The following is an 18179-nucleotide window of genomic DNA, read 5'->3' as shown; positions in this document are numbered from 1 at the left end:
GCTAAAGTAAATAGGAGATAAACCCCACCAAGGTTGAGTTGAATGAGCTAATGGTTCGTATGGAGGTGAAGGGGGGGGGGTAATTGAAGGGGGGGAACTGGGGGGGGCTAAATGGAAGCCTGCATGGCGTGAATCTTTGGAATTGATTGAAGTTGGAACGGTGAAAATCGGCTGAAAAATGTGGAACCAGTGGCGTGCCGAAGAGCAATTGGGAATGGATGAATTTTTGAAGGGTGAATGAGGTGAAAATGTGAAAGGAGATAATGGAATGTGAAATGAATGACCCGAATGGGTTAATTTTGAAGCATTTAATAGTGAAATGTTGAATCTCTCATTGGAAATAAATGGGAATTTGGGGAGTGAATAAAGTGAAAGGATGAATTATGGGAAATAGGTCAAGACGTGAAATGTGGAAGCACGAATGGCGTGAATATTTGGAATGGATTGAAGTTGGCACAGTGAGTGAAAATCGGATGAAATATGTGGAAGCAGTGGCGTGCTGAAGAAGAGCAATTGGGAATGGATGAATTTATGAAATGTGAATGAGGTGAAATTGTGAAAGGAAATACTGGAATGTGAAATGAATGACCTGAATGGGTTAAATTTTAATTTCGAAGCATTTAATAGTGAATTGTTGAATTTCCCATTGGAAATGAATTGGGTTTTGGGGGGGTGAATAAAGTGAAATGATGAATTATGGGAAATAGGTGAAGACGTGCAATATGGAAGCACACATTCCGTGAATATTTGGAATGGATTGAAGTTGGAACAGTGAAAATCGGATGAAATATGTGGAAGCAGTGGCGTGCCGAAGAAGAGCAATTGGGAATGGATGAATTTTTGAAGGGTGAATGAGGTGAAAGTGTGAGAGGGGATTCGGCAATGTGAAATGAATGACGTGAATGTGTTAAATATCAAATATGAAGCATTTAATAGTGAAATGTTGAATCTACCATTGGATATTAATGGAATTTTTGGGGGTGAATAAAGTGAAATGGTGAATAATGGGATATAGGTGAAGACATGAAAAATTGAAGCACGCAATGTTAATCCAAGATAAACCCCACCAAGGGTAAGTTGAACGAACTAATCTTTTTAATGGAGGTAAAGGGTGGCTCGGGGGTTAATTTGTGGGGGGTGAGGGCGGGGGTAAATTGAAGCCTGAATGGCGTGAATTTCACGAATAGATTGAAGTTGGAATGGTGAAAATCGGTTGAAAAATGGGGAAGCAGTAGCGTGTCGAAGAAGTGCAATTGGGAATGGATGAATTTTTGAAGGGTGAATGAGGTGAAGGTGCAAAAAGGGGATACTAGAATGTGAAATGAATGACCTGAATGGGTTAAATTTTAATTTTGAAGCATTTAATCGTGAATTGTTGAATTTCCCATTGGAAATGAATGGGGTTTTTGAGGGTGAATAAAGTGAAATGATAAATTATGGGAAATAAGTGAAGATGTGAAAAATGGAAGCACACAGGGCATGAATATTTGGAAAAGATTGAAGTTGGAAGAGTGAAAATTGGATGAAATATGTGGAAGCAGTGGCGTGTCGAAGAAGAGCAATTGAGAATTGATGAATTTATGAAACGTAAATGTGGTAAAAGTGTGAATGGGAATACAGGAATGTGAAATGAATGACCTGAATGTGTTAAATTTTAAATTTGAAGCGTAAAATAGTGAAATGTTGAATCTCCCATTGGAAATGGATGGGGTTTTGGGGGGTGAATAAAGTGAAATGGTGAATTATGCGAAATAAGTGAAGACGTGAAAAATGGAAGCACACATGGCATGAATATTTGGTATAGATTGAAGTTTGAACGGTGAGAATCGGATGAAATATGTGGAAGCAGTTGTGGGCCGAAGAAATGCAATTGGGAATGGATGAATTTATGAAACGTGAATGGGGTGAAAGTGTGAAAGGGGATACTGGAATGTGAAATGAATTTTGAAGCATTTAATAGTGAATTGTTGAATCTCCCATTGGAAATGAATGGGGTTTTTGGAGGTGAATAAAGTGAAATGGTGAATTATGGGAAATAGGTGAAGACCTGAAAAATGGAAGCACGTCTCGTGTGAATTTTTGGAATAGAACAAAGTTCGAACGGTGAAAATCGGATGAAAACTGTAAAAGTAGTTACGCGCTGAAAAAAGGCGAGGAAGAAAAAAGTAGATAACATATATGTGAAGGCCTCAGCCTTCACACAAAATCGAATGGTGTAGAATAACATATGTGTGAAGGCCTTCACCTTCCCACAGTTAAGGATACAAGATTAGTTGTGAGAAAAATTTAAAAATGGTGATGTAATGTTTTTTTCTGTTTCCCATGGGATAATAGGGCATACTATGGATTGGTAGTAGATTTTAGTTGCACACAACACTGATCACAGACCAAGAATTGCCTTCCAAATATCAATCAATCAATATTTATTTATATAGCACTTTTCATACATAAAATGCAGCTCAAAGTGCTGTACAATAAAAACAAACAAATTACAACAAAAAACTAATACCCATTCCACCCACCCAATATAAACACAAGACAGATCCACATACACGCCTGAACTCGCCTACACACAGAACACTCACAACAACACAAACAACCTAATAAACTGTCTTAATAGAAAGACAAAAAGACATGGCAAGGCACAGAGAAACCATATGAAAAAATGTACCCAGGGTAGGTCATCCGCGCTGAGAGGGATGACAGCCCACGGCCACAGGGAGCTCCATCAACACACAGACCCCCGGCCCAGACTGACCGGGGTAGACCCTACACATAGTGCAGAGGGCCCCGGTCCGCCGGGCCTAAGGAGCCTCTGGGATGAAGCCCCCTGTGAGAAGGCCAGCCACACCTCCCAGCGCGGAGGCCCCCTTGAGGAAACACTGGAGCTAAAATATATAAAAGAAAATGATAATGCTAAAAGAAAAAGAAGCTAAAAATTAAAAGACAATAATATAAAATGAAGGAGCTAAAATATACAAGAAAAATGATGATACTAAAAGACAAAGAAATTGAAAATTAAAAGACAATAATATAAAACGATGGAGCTAAAATATATATAAGAAAAATTATGATACTAAAAGACAAAGAAGGAGCTAAAAATTAAAAGACAATAAGATAAAACGACGGAGTCAAAATATTTAAGAAAAATTATGATACTGAAAGACAAAGAAGCTAAAAATAATAGACAATGATAGAAGATAAAATGACAGTCCTGAATTAAAAGACTAAGATAAATCATTTAAAAGCCAAACTAAATGACGGAATACCAGGCAAGGTCCTCAGAGCATGTGCCCACCAACTGTCACATGTTTTCTGCGGGATCTTCAACTGCTCCCTGGCTCAAGCAGTCATCCCCTCCTGCTTGAAAACTTCCACCATTATTCCTGTCCCCAAAAGGTCACCCGCAGTCCTCCTGAATGACTACCGTCCTGTTGCTCTCACGCCAGTCATCATGAAGTGCTTCGAGAGACTGGTTCTCCAGCAAATCAGGGACTGCCTTCCTCCCACTCTGGACCAGTTTGCATACCGGGCTAACAGATCCACTGAGGACGCCATCGAAACTGCTCTGCATGTTGTGCTGGGCCACCTGGAACAACAGCAGAGCTATGCCAGGATGCTCTTTGTGGACAACAGCTCGGCATTCAACACAATCGTCCCGGACATCCTCGTCGCCAAACTGGACATTCTCGGCCTCCCTGCCCTCACACGCATCTGGATTAAGGACTTTCTGACCAACAGACCCCAGACTGTGTTGCTCGGCCCCTACACGTCCTCCACCCGTACGCTGAGCACCGGTACCCTTCAAGGATGCGTGCTGAGCCCTCTCCTATACGCCCTCTACACCTACGACTGCAGCCCGGTAACAACACCATCGTCAAGTTTGCTGACGGTACGACAGTGGTCGGTCTGATCTCGGAAGGTGACGAGACAGCCTGTAGAGAGGAGGTCCAGAGACTGACGGCTTGGTGCGAGGACAACAGACTGCAACTCAACATTGCAAAAACAAAGGAGATCGTCATCGACTTCAGGAGGAACAAGACGGTGCCGCCCCCCCTCTGCATCGAAGGCGTGTGTGTGGAGAGGGTCCACACGTTCATGTTCCTGGGAGTACAGATCTCCGATGACCTTTCTTGGACACACAACACCATAGCAGTGGTAAAGAAGGTCCACCAGCGTCCGCACTTCCTGAGAGTGCTCAGGAAATTCAACCTGGACAGGAAGCTGCTGCTGGCCTTCTACCACCCGTCCATCGAGAGCCTGCTGACGTACTGTCTCTCCACCTGGTACAGCGGCTGCACTGAGGCGGACAGAGTGAGGCTGCAGAGGACGGTCAAAACAGCGCAAAGAATTATTGGCTACCCTCTCCCCTCACTGTCGGACATCTACACCGCCCGGTGCCTCAGCAGGGCTCTCAATATCATCAAAGACAATACCCACCCAAACTCACACCTGTTCGACCTGATGCCCTTTGGCAGGCGCTACAGGTGCATCAAGTCAAGGACTAATAGACTGCGAAACAGTCTAAACTCTCACACACACACACACACGACCACCCTTACCTTGCAGAATAGCGACGTGATGTGTTTTTTTTATATCCTATTTAGTATTATTTTCCATCTCACTATTTATTCTCTTATTTATGTGATTTATATATTTAATCGAATTATTGTTGTATTGCACTGGAGAGGGGAGCTCTCTAATCTCGTTGCACACTTGAGTACTATGACAATAAAGGGGTTTCTGATTTCTGAAAAAGGTGAGTCTTGAGCCTCCTTTTAAAAATATTAACAGTCTCTGCGGATGTGATGTCCTCCGGCAGGCTATTCCATAGACGAGGACCAGAATGCCTGAATGCAGCCTCACCATGTGTTCCAGTCCTCACCCTAGAAATAATTAAAAGGCCGGTGCCAGAGGACGTCAGGGTCCGCGAGGGTTGATACGAGAAAAGAAGGTGAGATAAATAAGATGGCCCAAGACTGTTAAGGCATTTAAAAACTAATAGAAGCACCTTAAAATCAACCCTGAAACACACGGGGAGCCAACGCAGCGATTTTAAAACTGGTGTAATATGTGTCCGCCCTCTGGTCCTCGTCAGCACCCGTGCGGTAGTAGTTGTAGACTGGAAATACTCTTTTTGGGAAGACCAGAGAGCAGGGCATTACAATAATCTAGGCGGCAGGAAATAAAAGCATGCATCAGCACCCCCGTGTTAGCCTGAGAGAGAAACAGGCGGACACTGGCTATATTCTTAAGGTGATAAACCAATCTTGGTTAAATTTTTATTCTGAGGAATAAAACTGAGCTCAGTCTAAATTGACGCCCAGGTTCGTCACACATTGTGAGGGTTTAAAATCTTGTAGTTTTGGTAAAAGTTTTTCTCTCTGACCTTCAGGACCGATAACAAAAACTCTGTTTTGTCCTGATTGAGCTGTAGGAAATTCTCTGCCGTCCATGACTCAATATCTAAAATGCAATTTAAAAGGGTATCGATAGGCTTTGTGTCATCCGGTGACACAGCAATATACAGCTGTGTGTCATCAGTGTATCTGTGGAAGCTAATGCTGTGTCTCCTAATGACATCCCCAAGAGGCAGCATGTACAGATTAAAAAGTATTGGGCCTAAAATTGAACCTTGGGGAACCCCACATTTAATTTCATGGGTTTTGGAGGAACAGGTATCCATACTTACAAAGAAACGTCTGTCTGTGAGATCTTGACTTGACTTAAAGTGGTCTGGAAAGTCCTCACAGAGAGCGTCTGTTGATGTCTGTGAGGACTTTAAGATCAGAGCTGGTTAAAAGATCAAAGGTGGAGAAGAGATATCTAGGGTTGTTATTAATTGTAATGATATTTGAGAAGTAAGAAATTCTTGCCAGTTTGACTGTTTTATTGTAGGATTTGAGTTGTTGACATATTTGATAATGAACTGTAAGGTTGCTCTTTCTCCACCTCCTTTCTGCACTCCTGCATTTTCTTTTTGATTTCTTCATTAAATCATTTCTCCACGGGGTTATTGTCTTGATATTTATGTTTTTTGTTAAAAGTGGAGCAACCGAGTCTAATGTTGATTTTAAAACCCTGTTAAAATTCAACAATAAAATCACAAGGTGCAGGTAAAATGTCAGAAGGAGTGCTCTTTAAAATCTCAATAAGATTTGCAGCCACCTCAGAAGTTAGGGAGCGTTTTCTCACTGTTCTCACCAGGGCTGCTTGTTGATTAAAACTGGCTATGTTAAAATATACACAGTAGTGGTCTGACACAGCCAGGTCAACAACAGAAGACACACCAACGGTAGATTATGACCAGATCCAGGTTGTGTCCTCTGTTGTGAGTTGGCTGTGCGACATGCTGTTTAAAATCGAAATAGTTGAAAAGGTTTAAAAATTGTCTGGACAGTGGGTCCGAGATATTGTCAACGTGCACATTAAAATCGCCGGTTATTAAAATTCTGTTATAAGTGGAATGTAAAATCGATAAGAACTCTGAAAACTCACTAATAAAAGAAGTAGAGTGATGAGGAGGTTTGTAAAGTGTGACGCAGAGAATAGAAGGACTGCTGTTGCATGGTGTTCAAAAGATAAATACCTGTTAAAAATAGTTTCCTTTAAAATAAGAGAAGTTCTTATAATTGATGCAGTCCCGCCTCCTCTTATACAGTCTATGGTCAAAAATAAAAAAAATTTAAATTCGGTGGGCCATTCTCGGTGAGAGCAACTGGAGCATCTGTACCGAGCCATGTCTCGGATAAAAGAATACCTTCAAGGTTGTTGTCTAAAATCAGGTCGTTTATGATAAAAGTTTTGTTTAAAAGGAAGCGCACGTTCAGCACAGCCAGGTTAATGTTTGTGCTGGACGTGCGCTCATGGTCGCATGGATTTGAAATGTTAACATGTAAAAGATTGTCACTGTTAAAACCACTTTGTTTGTGTGTGGGAGGGAAGCGATGGTTTGAATTGAGAAAATGTCCGATGTGGGTGGTAATAGTGGGGGTCTGTTGGGAGTGCGATTTAAGGGAACTGAGATTGGCCTGTAGGTGGGTGTAGTGAGGTTGTTATTGCAATGGTTTGTGGTAGAGCTTGGAGTGGGAACACAGGCTGAGTGATTTGTCCATAGGAGTCAGCTGGGAGCGTGATTGACGACTGCATAATGAAGGTTAGCTGCTAAAATCGAGCTACCCAGGAAGCTCGGGTGAAAACCGTCTGGTTGGTAAAAGAAACGACGGTTCCAAAATAGGTTAAATAAAAGCAAAACCAAAATGTCAGCAAGTGCGTATGAGCCATGTGTTCAGGCTTAAAAGACGACTGAACCGCTCGCTGCCGGGGATAGCGACGGTAAAGTGCCGCTTATCCAGACCGACAGACCACAAGTTTTTAGCAAGTCGAAGAGGACATTAAAATCTCGCTTGGTTTGCTCCGATTGTCGGCGCACTGTTTCATTCGTCCCCACGTGGACAACAAGCCGGGATACATCGGGCAGGATGTTAGCTATGTCCGGGACTTTGGCTCCGGGATAACAGCGGGTGATAGTACCAATATAGCGTGTGATGATGCCGCCAACAATGACGGTGGTTGGTGAGTGCAGAGGATGTGAAGAATGAGTGCCAGGGGAACCGTGAACTCTGTGGAGAGAATCCCGACCTCGTTGTCCTAAATCGTGCTGGACTGGTGAGTGGCACCGATGTTGTGGCCCACTCGTGTGCCGGGACACTGCTTCCCTGAGCAGCCCCACTCGAGAGCGGCCGACCGGGCCACGCGTGTGTGGCATGCATTCATATTCAATATTATTGTATTTGGAATTGTATTGTTTTCACAGATATTTTGTTTTGATTACTAGTGCAAGCCATGTTAAGATGGTAATAGTTTCAAGTTATTACTTATTTGTACATTAGTATGGCTACCTCTGACCACTAGAGGACAGCATTCGCTGCTTGCGTGTGTGGCAAAAGGGGAGCAGCGCATTCTAGAACGAAGAAGAGCTACACGTAAGCTGGGAACAGCAGTACGGAGCGAACTGTGGGGGTTCGGGTTTGGGGGGCCTGGCAAGTTCTCCCTTTTCCTCTAGGTTCCGGCAGTCTCCCGCCAGGCACGCCTCCGACCAGAGAGGGCGTCGGCTCCTGCGCACCTGCAGCTCATCATCAGCAATCACCGCGGGGGTTTAAAGCTCAGCGCTGCCAGGAGCCAGACGCCGGATTATTCCATGACCTACCTCGGTACCCGGTCCACGTCGACGTTCGCCTTGTGCACGTCTGCTCCTTGTGCTATGCAACCCGAGTTAACCTTTGTCTGTCCTCGCTCTCCCTCCAGCCGCCCAGCGCCTGCCCGAGCCCGATCCTCCGCCGCCAGCCGCCGAGCCCCGGAGCGCCGATCGCACCTCGTTCGCCCGTACGCCGCCTGCCTGCCCTTCTCCGCTTCCGTCGGCTCGCCGCCGCCCTCACCTCCACGCCGCTCTCCTCGCCCGCGCTCCTCCCGCCTCAGCGCCGGTCCCCACCCAGCCCGTCGCCTCCGCTGCACCTCCGCTGGCGTGCACCTCTCCACCGCTGCGAGCGCTCCGGCACTGGCTCGCCGCTCTTCCACCTGCCCTCCTCTCCTGGCCTCCGAACCCGCTCCTCTTCCCCCGATCCTTTCAATAAATCCTCCTCAACCATCCACGCTTGCTCTTGGGTCCAGTCTTCCTTCCTCACGGTTCTCTGAACCATTACAGAATAATCCGGCCAACCCAATGGACCCAGCGAGCCCGGATCCCCTCCAGGAGGCCCTCTCCCACCAAGGCCGACAGCTGGGACGGCACGAGAGGATGATGCAGGAGTTTATGGACTCCGTCCAGGCTCTCCACCACCAACTCGCGCTCCTCTCGCAACAGGTGAGCTCTCTCCCCTCTGCTCCCGGCCTACCGGAGGGCAGCTCCCCGGTCCCTTCTCCCCCCCCTCCGCCCGCCGTATTCCCTCCGAGCGGCAGGGAACCCCATGTTCCCACGCCGGAGCCCTTTTCCGGTGATCTGGGCTCTTGTAGCCACTTCATTTTGAGTACCTCGTTGGTGTTCGATCTCCAACCCCAAAGTTACCCGACCGATCGAGCTCGAATCGCCTACATGGTGAACCTGCTCCGCGGCTGCGCCGCGAAATGGGCTACCGCCTTGTGGGAGGCATCGGCGCCGGCGATGGCCTCCTACCCCGATTTCTGTCAAGAGCTGCGGCGGGTGTTCGACCATCCCGTCAAGGGACGCGAGGCCACCCGCCGATTGCTCGCACTCCGGCAGGGTTCCCGGTTCCGCCGCCGACTTCTCGGTGGAATTCCGCATCCTCGCCCACGAGTGCGGGTGGAATGAGCCCGCGCTCCGGGGAGTGTTCCTCGATGGTCTGACGGACCAGCTCAAGGACGAGCTGGCCGTCCGTGACGAGACCACCTCCCTCGAAGACCTCATCGCCCTGGCCATAAAGGTGGACAACCGGCTGCGGGAGCGGCAGTCTGATCGGACGCAAAGGTCGCCCCGACCAACGGCACGCCCCGCCACGCCTCCCGCCGACTCCCGTCCTCGGCTTTCGGTCTCGCCTCCCGTCGGTCAGGAGGAGCCCATGCAGCTGGGGAGGACCCGCCTGGATCCCCAGGAACGCCAGAGGCGCCTCTCGAGCCAGCTATGCCTCTATTGTGGCAACCCCGGTCACTACATCGCCGATTGCCACGTGAAGCCAAAAGAGGGGGCGCCGCTGATCAGGAGTCCCGCGGCGAGCCATAACGTGTCAGCTACGGGCTCCTCTTCACGCATGTCCATCCCAGCCCGCCTCCTATGGCAAACCCAGTCCCTTTCGATCACCGTCCTGGTGGACTCCGGAGCGGACGGAAACTTCCTAGACCTGGCTCTGGCTCGCCGGCTGGGGGTTCCCCTGGAGCCTCTCCCTTCCCCTCGGCGCGTGGTGGCCCTTGATGGGCGCCTCATCTCCCAGGTCTTCCAGCAGACGGGACCCCTAACCCTTATTGTCTCCGGTAACCACCGGGAGACTATCCAGCTCCTCCTCATTCACTCGCCACAAGTCCCCCTGGTCCTGGGTTTCCCGTGGCTGCAGTTACACAACCCCACGATAGATTGGAGGAGATGCTCCATCACCGGGTGGAGCGAGCTTTGCCACTCACAGTGCCTGCTATCCGCCGACCCGGCTCCCCGATCGGCCCCTCGCTCCCCGGTTCCACCCGACCTGGCATCCGTGCCCTCGGACTACCATGACCTGGCCCAGGTCTTCTGTAAGGACCTCGCCCGCACCCTTCCTCCCCATCGGCCCTATGACTGCGCCATAGACCTCCTTCCCGGGGCCCCGCTTCCCAGCTCCCGGCTGTACAACATCTCCCGTCCGGAGAAGGAGGCCCTCGAGACCTACATCCGCGACTCCCTGGCGGCCGGTCTTATTCGGCCCTCCTCCTCGCCCCTGGGAGCTGGGTTCTTTTTCGTTAAAAAAAAGACTCCTCCCTTCGCCCCTGTATTGACTTCAAGGCCCTAAACGGCATCACTGTCAAGAACAAGACCTCGCTGCCCCTCATAGACCCCTCGTTCGAGCCCCTCTGCGACGCCCAGGTCTTCTCCAAACTAGATCTACGAAACGCTTACCATCTGGTTCGCATCCGGGAGGGGGACGAATGGAAGACGGCCTTCAACACCCCCCTCGGACATTTTGAATATCTTGTTATGCCCTTCGGCCTCACCAATGCTCCCGCCGTCTTCCAAGCCCTCATGACTGACATTCTCCGGGACCTGCTCAACCGTTTCGTCTTCATTTACCTGGATGACATCCTCATCTTCTCCCGATCCCTCGAGGACCATCGCCGCCACGTCCGTTCAGTACTCCAGCGCCTCCTGGAGAACCGCCTATTCGTCAAGCCTGAAAAGTGTGAGTTCCACGTACCATCGATCCACTTTTTGGGCTACATCATCGCCCGGGGTCAACTCCAGCCGGACCCCGCCAAGATCCAGGCGGTGGTGGAGTGGCCCACTCCCAACACACGCAAGGAACTCCAACGCTTCCTGGGGTTCGCCAATTTCTACCGACGCTTCATCCGTAATTACAGCAAGGTTGCCAGCCCCCTCACGGCACTCACCTCCACCCTTACCCCCTTTCAGTGGACTCCAGCAGCGGCACAAGCTTTTGGGCACCTCAAGGAAGCCTTCACCAGCGCCCTGGTCCTCAGACACCCCAATCCCGCACTCCAGTTCATTGTGGAAGTGGATGCCTCCGACACGGGGGCGGGAGCTGTTCTCTCCCAGCGGGATCCCGACAACCAAAAAACTCATCCGTGCGCCTTCTTCTCCCGACGCCTGTCCCCCGCGGAGAAGAATTATGACGTCGGAAATCGGGAACTGCTGGCAGTCGTCTGGGCCCTCCAGGAGTGGCGACACTGGCTGGAGGGTACCGCCGTCCCCTTCCTCGTCTGGACCGACCATAAAAATCTGGCCTACCTGCAGTCGGCCAAGCGGATGAACCCCCGTCAAGCCCGTTGGCACCTCTTCTTAAGCCGATTCAATTTCACCCTTTCCTTCCGTCCCGGGTCGAACAACGGCAAGGCGGACGCCCTATCCCGGATGTTCGCTCCACCTGCCAGTCCGGAGATCACACAGACCATTCTCCCTTCCTCCTGTCTCCTGGGGGCGGCCTCCTGGGAGATCGAGCGCACGGTTCGCGAGGCGCAGAAGACCCAACCCGATCCCCGACCTGACCCCTCGGATCTCCTTTTCGTCCCCGATGCCGTACGCTCCCAGGTACTCCAGTGGGGGCACTCTTCCTCGCTCACCTGCCACCCAGGCGTCACGCGTACCCTTCGCTTTCTCCAAGCGCACTTCTGGTGGCCCAGTATGGCAAAAGACACACGAGAATTCGTGCTGGCCTGCTCGGTCTGCGCCCGCGGTAAGGCCTCACACTCGGCCCCGGCAGGTCTTCTCCACCCCCTGCCTATCCCGAGCCGCCCCTGGTCCCACATCGCTGTGGACTTCGTCACGGGCCTTCCTCCATCCAACGGACACACAGTCATCCTCACTATCATCGACCGCTTCTCCAAGAGCGTTCACTTCGTTCCCCTTCCCAAGCTACCCACCGCCTTGGAGACGGCCACGCTCCTGACCCAACACGTCTTCCGGCTCCACGGCCTCCCGCAAGACATCGTCTCCGACCGGGGTCCCCAGTTTTCATCCCAGGTATGGAAGGAATTCTGTAAGACGGTGGGCGCCACAGCCAGCCTCTCCTCCGGTTACCACCCTCAGACCAACGGGCAGACCGAGCGGGCCAATCAAGATCTGGAGGCAGCGCTGCGGTGCGTGGTAGCCCGGAACCCCGAGACGTGGAGCGAGGCTCTCTCGTGGATCGAGTACGCCCACAATTCCCTCTCCTGCGCCTCGACAGGTATGTCCCCGTTCATGGCATGTCTTGGCTACCAGCCCCCCCTTTTTGCTGAGCAGGAGCGCGCAGTGGCGGTTCCCTCGGTGGAGGAACACATCCATCGGGCCAAGGGAGTCTGGGCGGAGGTGAAGGCTTCCCTCACCCGCTCGGCGCAACGCAACAAGCGGCTGGCGGACCGTCGTCGAACCCCGGCTCCAGACTACCAGCCCGGTCAACAAGTCTGGCTCTCGACCCGCGACCTTCCCCTCCAGACCGAGTCACGTAAGCTGTCCCCGCGATACATTGGTCCCTTCCCCATCACCAAGATCATTAACCCCTGTTCCGTCAGGCTCAAGCTCCCCGACTCCCTCAAGATCCACCCCACCTTTCACGTTTCTCTCCTCAAGCCTGTGTCTTCCAGCATCCTAAGCCCTCCGACCATCTCCCCTCCACCCCCCCTGATGATCGACGACCACCCAGCCTTCACTGTCTCCAAGGTGTTGGACGTTAGACGTCGGGGGAGGGGTTTTCAGTTCCTCGTTGACTGGGAGGGTTACGGTCCGGAGGAACGTTCATGGATCCCCCGCAAGCTCTTCATAGACGACTCCCCGATCAGGGAGTTTTACGCCTTACACCCAGACAAACCAGGAAGGACGCCAGGAGGCGTCCGTTGAGGGGGGGGTACTGTGGGGGTTTGGGTTTGGGGGGCCTGGCAAGTTCTCCCTTTTCCTCTAGGTTCCGGCAGTCTCCCGCCAGGCACGCCTCCGACCGGAGAGGGCGTCGGCTCCTGCGCACCTGCAGCTCATCATCAGCAATCACCGCGGGGGTTTAAAGCTCAGCGCTGCCAGGAGCCAGACGCCGGATTATTCCGTGACCTACCTCTGTACCCGGTCCACGTCGACGTTCGCCTCGTGCACGTCTGCTCCTTGTGCTATGCAACCCGAGTTAACCTTTGTCTGTCCTCGCTCTCCCTCCAGCCGCCCAGCGCCTGCCCGAGCCCGATCCTCCGCCGCCAGCCGCCGAGCCCCGGAGCGCCGATCGCACCTCGTTCGCCCGTACGCCGCCTGCCTGCCCTTCTCCGCTTCCGTCGGCTCGCCGCCGCCCTCACCTCCACGCCGCTCTCCTCGCCCGCGCTCCTCCCGCCTCAGCGCCGGTCCCCACCCAGCCCGTCGCCTCCGCTGCACCTCCGCTGGCGTGCACCTCTCCACCGCTGCGAGCGCTCCGGCACTGGCTCGCCGCTCTTCCACCTGCCCTCCTCTCCTGGCCTCCGAACCCGCTCCTCTTCCCCCGATCCTTTCAATAAATCCTCCTCAACCATCCACGCTTGCTCTTGGGTCCAGTCTTCCTTCCTCACGGTTCTCTGAACCATTACACGAACGTTGTTAATAAATGTTAATATTTTGTGTTTCTGGTAAGACAATCTAGATCAAATACCATATATTGATGTGTCAATGTGTTTATTGATAGTAAGTGTGATAGATTGAAATTAAGTGTTTACTGACGTTTTTCGTTCGAGATGCAACTTTGTAATTGAAGTAGACGAACAGGTTGCCGTTGAAATAGCGAGAGAGCGTCGTGTACAATGCTGTGAGGGGTGTTTGTATTGAGTACATGTGTAAGTTTGAGGCATTGTGTATATGATATAGATGTGAAGTATTTTTGCATTGTTTGCATGTGTAAGTTTATTGAGGTTTATTGATCGAAATATTGGTTAAATAATTTCTATTAGTAGCACATTCTAGAGCGAAGAAGAGCTACACGTAAGCTGGGAACAGCAGTACGGAGCGATCGTTGTTAATAAATGTTAATATTTTGTGTTTCAGCAACCCAAAATAAAACCCTTCAAAAATTAAATGTGTAGCAACAGATTGATAAGGACAAGTCATTCTGCACCCTGCTACATATTTTGGTAGCAGAGGATAGTTGATCCAGCCCGCAACCCTGCTGCAATAAAGAATTGAAGAAGTGAGGAAGACCATGGAGGACACAAGAGACAAAATAAGCCGAATATTGTTGACGCTGGGACAGGCAGAACTCATTTCTCTTTGTGAGCATCTAAAGTGTAACATGCCTGTTGAGGGGTTGGCCAGCAAAGCGCGACGGACCCTCATCAGGTTGGCTGAGACAACGTTGGATGAAACTGAGGAGGAAGAGGAATCTGCAGAGTCACATCCGCAGTATTTGGAACATATACTGTCCTTCCTGGCCTCCTTGAAATCAGCACAGAGGGAAGCGGAGACTGATGTTGAAACTCAGGTAACGACGGAATTACAGAATTTAAGGATGCAGTACAAGAAGTTACAGCAACAGATGGAAGGCGAAATAGAGGTGTTAGAAGAAAAGATGAAGGCTAAAGCACTCGGATCACGAGGACATGTTCCACCGGTCGTCATGACAATGCAGGAAGCAGACACCAGGACCACTCCCATAGCATCAACCAGATTGCCAGAGGTCACACTGAGGAGGGAGTTCCGAATAATCGGACAGATACGTGAAGCTGGCCAAAAGGAGAAATTGTCCTACACTAGCCTTCTGAACCAAATTGAGTCTGGACAGCGCAAAGGACACGGAGAAGCAGAGATCATTGAAGCAGTGATCCGGGCGGTGAGTCCAGGCCTTCACCTGCGGGAGATGCTAGAAATCAAAAGAGAACTGACGCTGCACACACTGAAAACAATTCTCAAGGGTCATTATAAAGTGGACTCGTCCTCAGACCTACTGCATCGCCTGATGAACATGACACAAGACCCAAAAGAATCAGCACAGAATTTCTTATTCAGAGCAATAGAACTGAAAAAGAAGTTAATGAGAAAGTCCAGTGAAGGTGAGGCAGGTGAGGTAGGTGAGCAGTTTAGCCCCGATCTCATTCAGAGAAAATTCCTCCGGTCAATTGAGACTGGTCTTTACAGTGATGCAGTTAAATTCCAGCTCAAGCCATATCTCAGCAGTCTCATGGTCACCGATGAGGTACTTATTGAACAAATAAGTGAAGCCGCCAACTTAGAACAGGAAGGACAGCAAAAGCTGAAAAAGTCTGTCACAAATAAGCTCCCAAGAGTTAATGAAGTGCTGACTGAGGTGTATCCACCCGAAACTGCAGTTACAGAAGTACACCCAGTTGGAACCATAATGCTGGGGAAAAAAGCAAGAAAAGTCAGGGACGTAATACTGAGACAGACTTAATAGAAGTGCTTAGGGGTGAGGTTCAAGAATGAAAAAAAATAATGTTGGAGACAGTTGAGGCCACAAAAACCAAACCAACGGAGAGAATGTCCACACCCAACAGTGGTCGACCTAGGGGTTGTAGAGCATGTCAAGAAGCCCAGATTGGTGACTCATGCCGGCACTGCTTCAAGTGTGGACAAGAGGGGCACCTTTCCAGAGGATGTCGACGAAACAGAGAGCCGCAGGGAAACTAAATTGGGTTGCCAAGCCGGGACTCCTGGCAGCCCAGAATGACTCTAGTCCCAACATACAGGATTCTGTCCCTTCTCGGACCGCCCCTCAAATTCTAACAGTTAACTATCTCTCACCCCGGAGAAAACAAAAACTCATAAAGTTGATTGCGGAGAGACCCACTGTCCATTGCACACTGAACACAGTACCAGTAGTGGCATTGTGGGACTCAGGAGCTCAGGCGACCATCAGCAATGAAAAATGGAGAAAACTGCATTTACCGCACAGTACAGTGAGACCTCTCAGTGAGCTGTTAGGCCCAGACAGTCTAGTGGGACTGGCAGCCAATCAGACTGAAATCCCTTTCACGGGCTGGGTAGAAGTAGAGTTCAGACTAGGGAAGGATTGTACCACGACAAAACCACTCCTAGTACCTGTGTTAGTATCTAGTGACCCACATGTAGCAGAAGAGCCCATAATTGGCTACAACGTGATAGCAGAAATCACAGGGGAGAGTAATCGGCAAGTGAAGACAGAGACCATCCACCCAGTGTGCAAAGCCTTCCAGATAACAGTTAAAACAGCACATGCATTGCTTCAATTAATCCACCCACCTGTGAATGATGAGGAGCTAGGAATCGTACACACAGGGAGAAGAAGACTCACTCTAGCTGCTGGACAGGTCACCACCGTATATGTTCAAGCCAACACTGGGGCCCAGTATCACGGACAAGACCTACTTCTGGTTCCTAGTGTAGAACCCATGTTGCCAGAAGGTGTAGTGATAGAGGAGGGGCTAGTCACTGTGCCCAGTAGAAGGTCAGGTTATGTGGCTCTCCCTATTGTCAACACCAACAAACACACTGTTACCTTAAACCAACGTTTAGTTTTAGGTCACCTACAAACAGTCAAAACTGCATACTCGGCAAGTGTCGAACAGATGAGGGGAGAGGGACCAAAGTCACGAACCAACATAGTAGAACCATCAAGTGAGAACGGAACAAAACCGCCAAAGCCAGCGTGGTGGGACCCTCCCATTGACCTCAGTCATCTAAACGATGAACAAAGGAGAATCACAAAACAGCTGCTTCGAGAGGAGTGTCACGCATTTGCTTATGATGAAGATGATATTGGATCAATCCCTTCACTGAAACTCCATATCACTCTGCATGACACCACTCCTATAAAGAAGACGTACATGGCGGTCCCAAAACCACTCCACCAGGAAGTCAAAGAGTATATTCAGGACTTGTTGAATAGAGGCTGGATTACTCCTTCCCGCTCTCCCTACGCTTCTCCGGTGGTGTGTGTGCGGAAAAAAGATGGGACCCTAAACAAAAGGTCAGTCCCCGATCGTCACCCCATACCTCGAATACAAGACATGCTTGACTCTCTCCATGGCAGCTCATGGTTCTCGGTGCTGGATCAGGGAAAGACGTATCATCAGGGGTTTCTGGATGAGGAAAGTCGACCCCTGACAGCTTTCATCACCCCATGGGGTCTGTACCAGTGGGTCCGCATCCCATTCGGTTTGAGTGCAGCTCCGGCAGAGTTCCAGAGGAACATGGAAGACTGTTTGCGTGGCTTGCGAGATGTCATGTGTCGGCCATATTTAGATGACAATTTAGTCCACAGCTCAACCTTTGACGACCACGTCAAACACCTGAGAACGGTGTTGCAGAGATATCAGAAGCATGGCGTGAAACTCAGCCCCAACAAGTGTGAAGTTTTGAAGAGAAAGGTTCGATTCCTGGGACGGTTGGTATCTGGAGAAGGCTACACCATGGATCCGGCAGAAGTGGCCCCAGTTCAAGCCTTAAAGGAAAAGGAGCCTGGGACAGTTGGAGAGCTGAGAAGAGTGATGGGATTCCTGTCATACTACCGGACATACATTCCAAATTTCTCCAGAATGGCTCAGCCTCAGTATCAGCTGATCTCAACACCACCTGATCAAGCAAACAGGAGGAAGATGAGGGCCTCCACCAAGGGGAAAGGTAATCTCCCACCTAACACTCCCATACAGTGGACTGAGAAACACCAACAGACACTTAACTCTATCATAGACAAGCTGACTCAGCCCCCAATTCTGGGGTATCTAGATATGACTCAACCGTTTGTCCTCCACACAGATGCATCTCAAGAGGGACTGGGGGCTGTACTTTATCAAAGACAGAACAACAAGATGGTAGTAATAGGCTTCGGCTCCAGAACTCTCACGCCACCTGAAAAAAACTATTACATGCATTCAGGCAAATTAGAGTTCTTGGCACTAAAATGGGCAATTTGTGAACGCTTTCGAGACTATTTATATCATGCACCGCACTTCGTAGTCTATACTGATAACAATCCCTTGACGTACATCCTCTCGACTGCTAGACTTAATGCTACAGGTCATAGGTGGGTGGGTGAACTGTCTGAGTTTGA

General features: G+C 50.1%; 1 protein-coding gene across 1 annotated transcript; it reads left to right on the top strand.

Annotated features, from left to right (window-relative positions):
- The first annotated feature begins 8238 nt into the window (after positions 1–8238).
- Positions 8239–14199, top strand: LOC148325133 (uncharacterized). Its single transcript, XM_088310654.1, has 2 exons — positions 8239–8863; positions 13337–14199. Exons 1-2 carry the CDS (start codon positions 8264–8266, stop codon positions 13721–13723), a joined length of 987 nt encoding a protein of 328 aa, XP_088166780.1. The 5' UTR covers positions 8239–8263; the 3' UTR covers positions 13724–14199.
- Positions 14200–18179: the final 3980 nt, after the last annotated feature.

Source organism: Idiotropiscis lumnitzeri, chromosome 12 (assembly GCF_059441095.1).
Source record: "Idiotropiscis lumnitzeri isolate Australia: NSW breed Sydney's pygmy pipehorse chromosome 12, RoL_Ilum_1.0, whole genome shotgun sequence".
In the NCBI taxonomy this organism is placed as follows: Eukaryota; Metazoa; Chordata; class Actinopteri; order Syngnathiformes; family Syngnathidae; genus Idiotropiscis; species Idiotropiscis lumnitzeri.
This window is presented reverse-complemented; position numbering and strand designations above follow the sequence as displayed.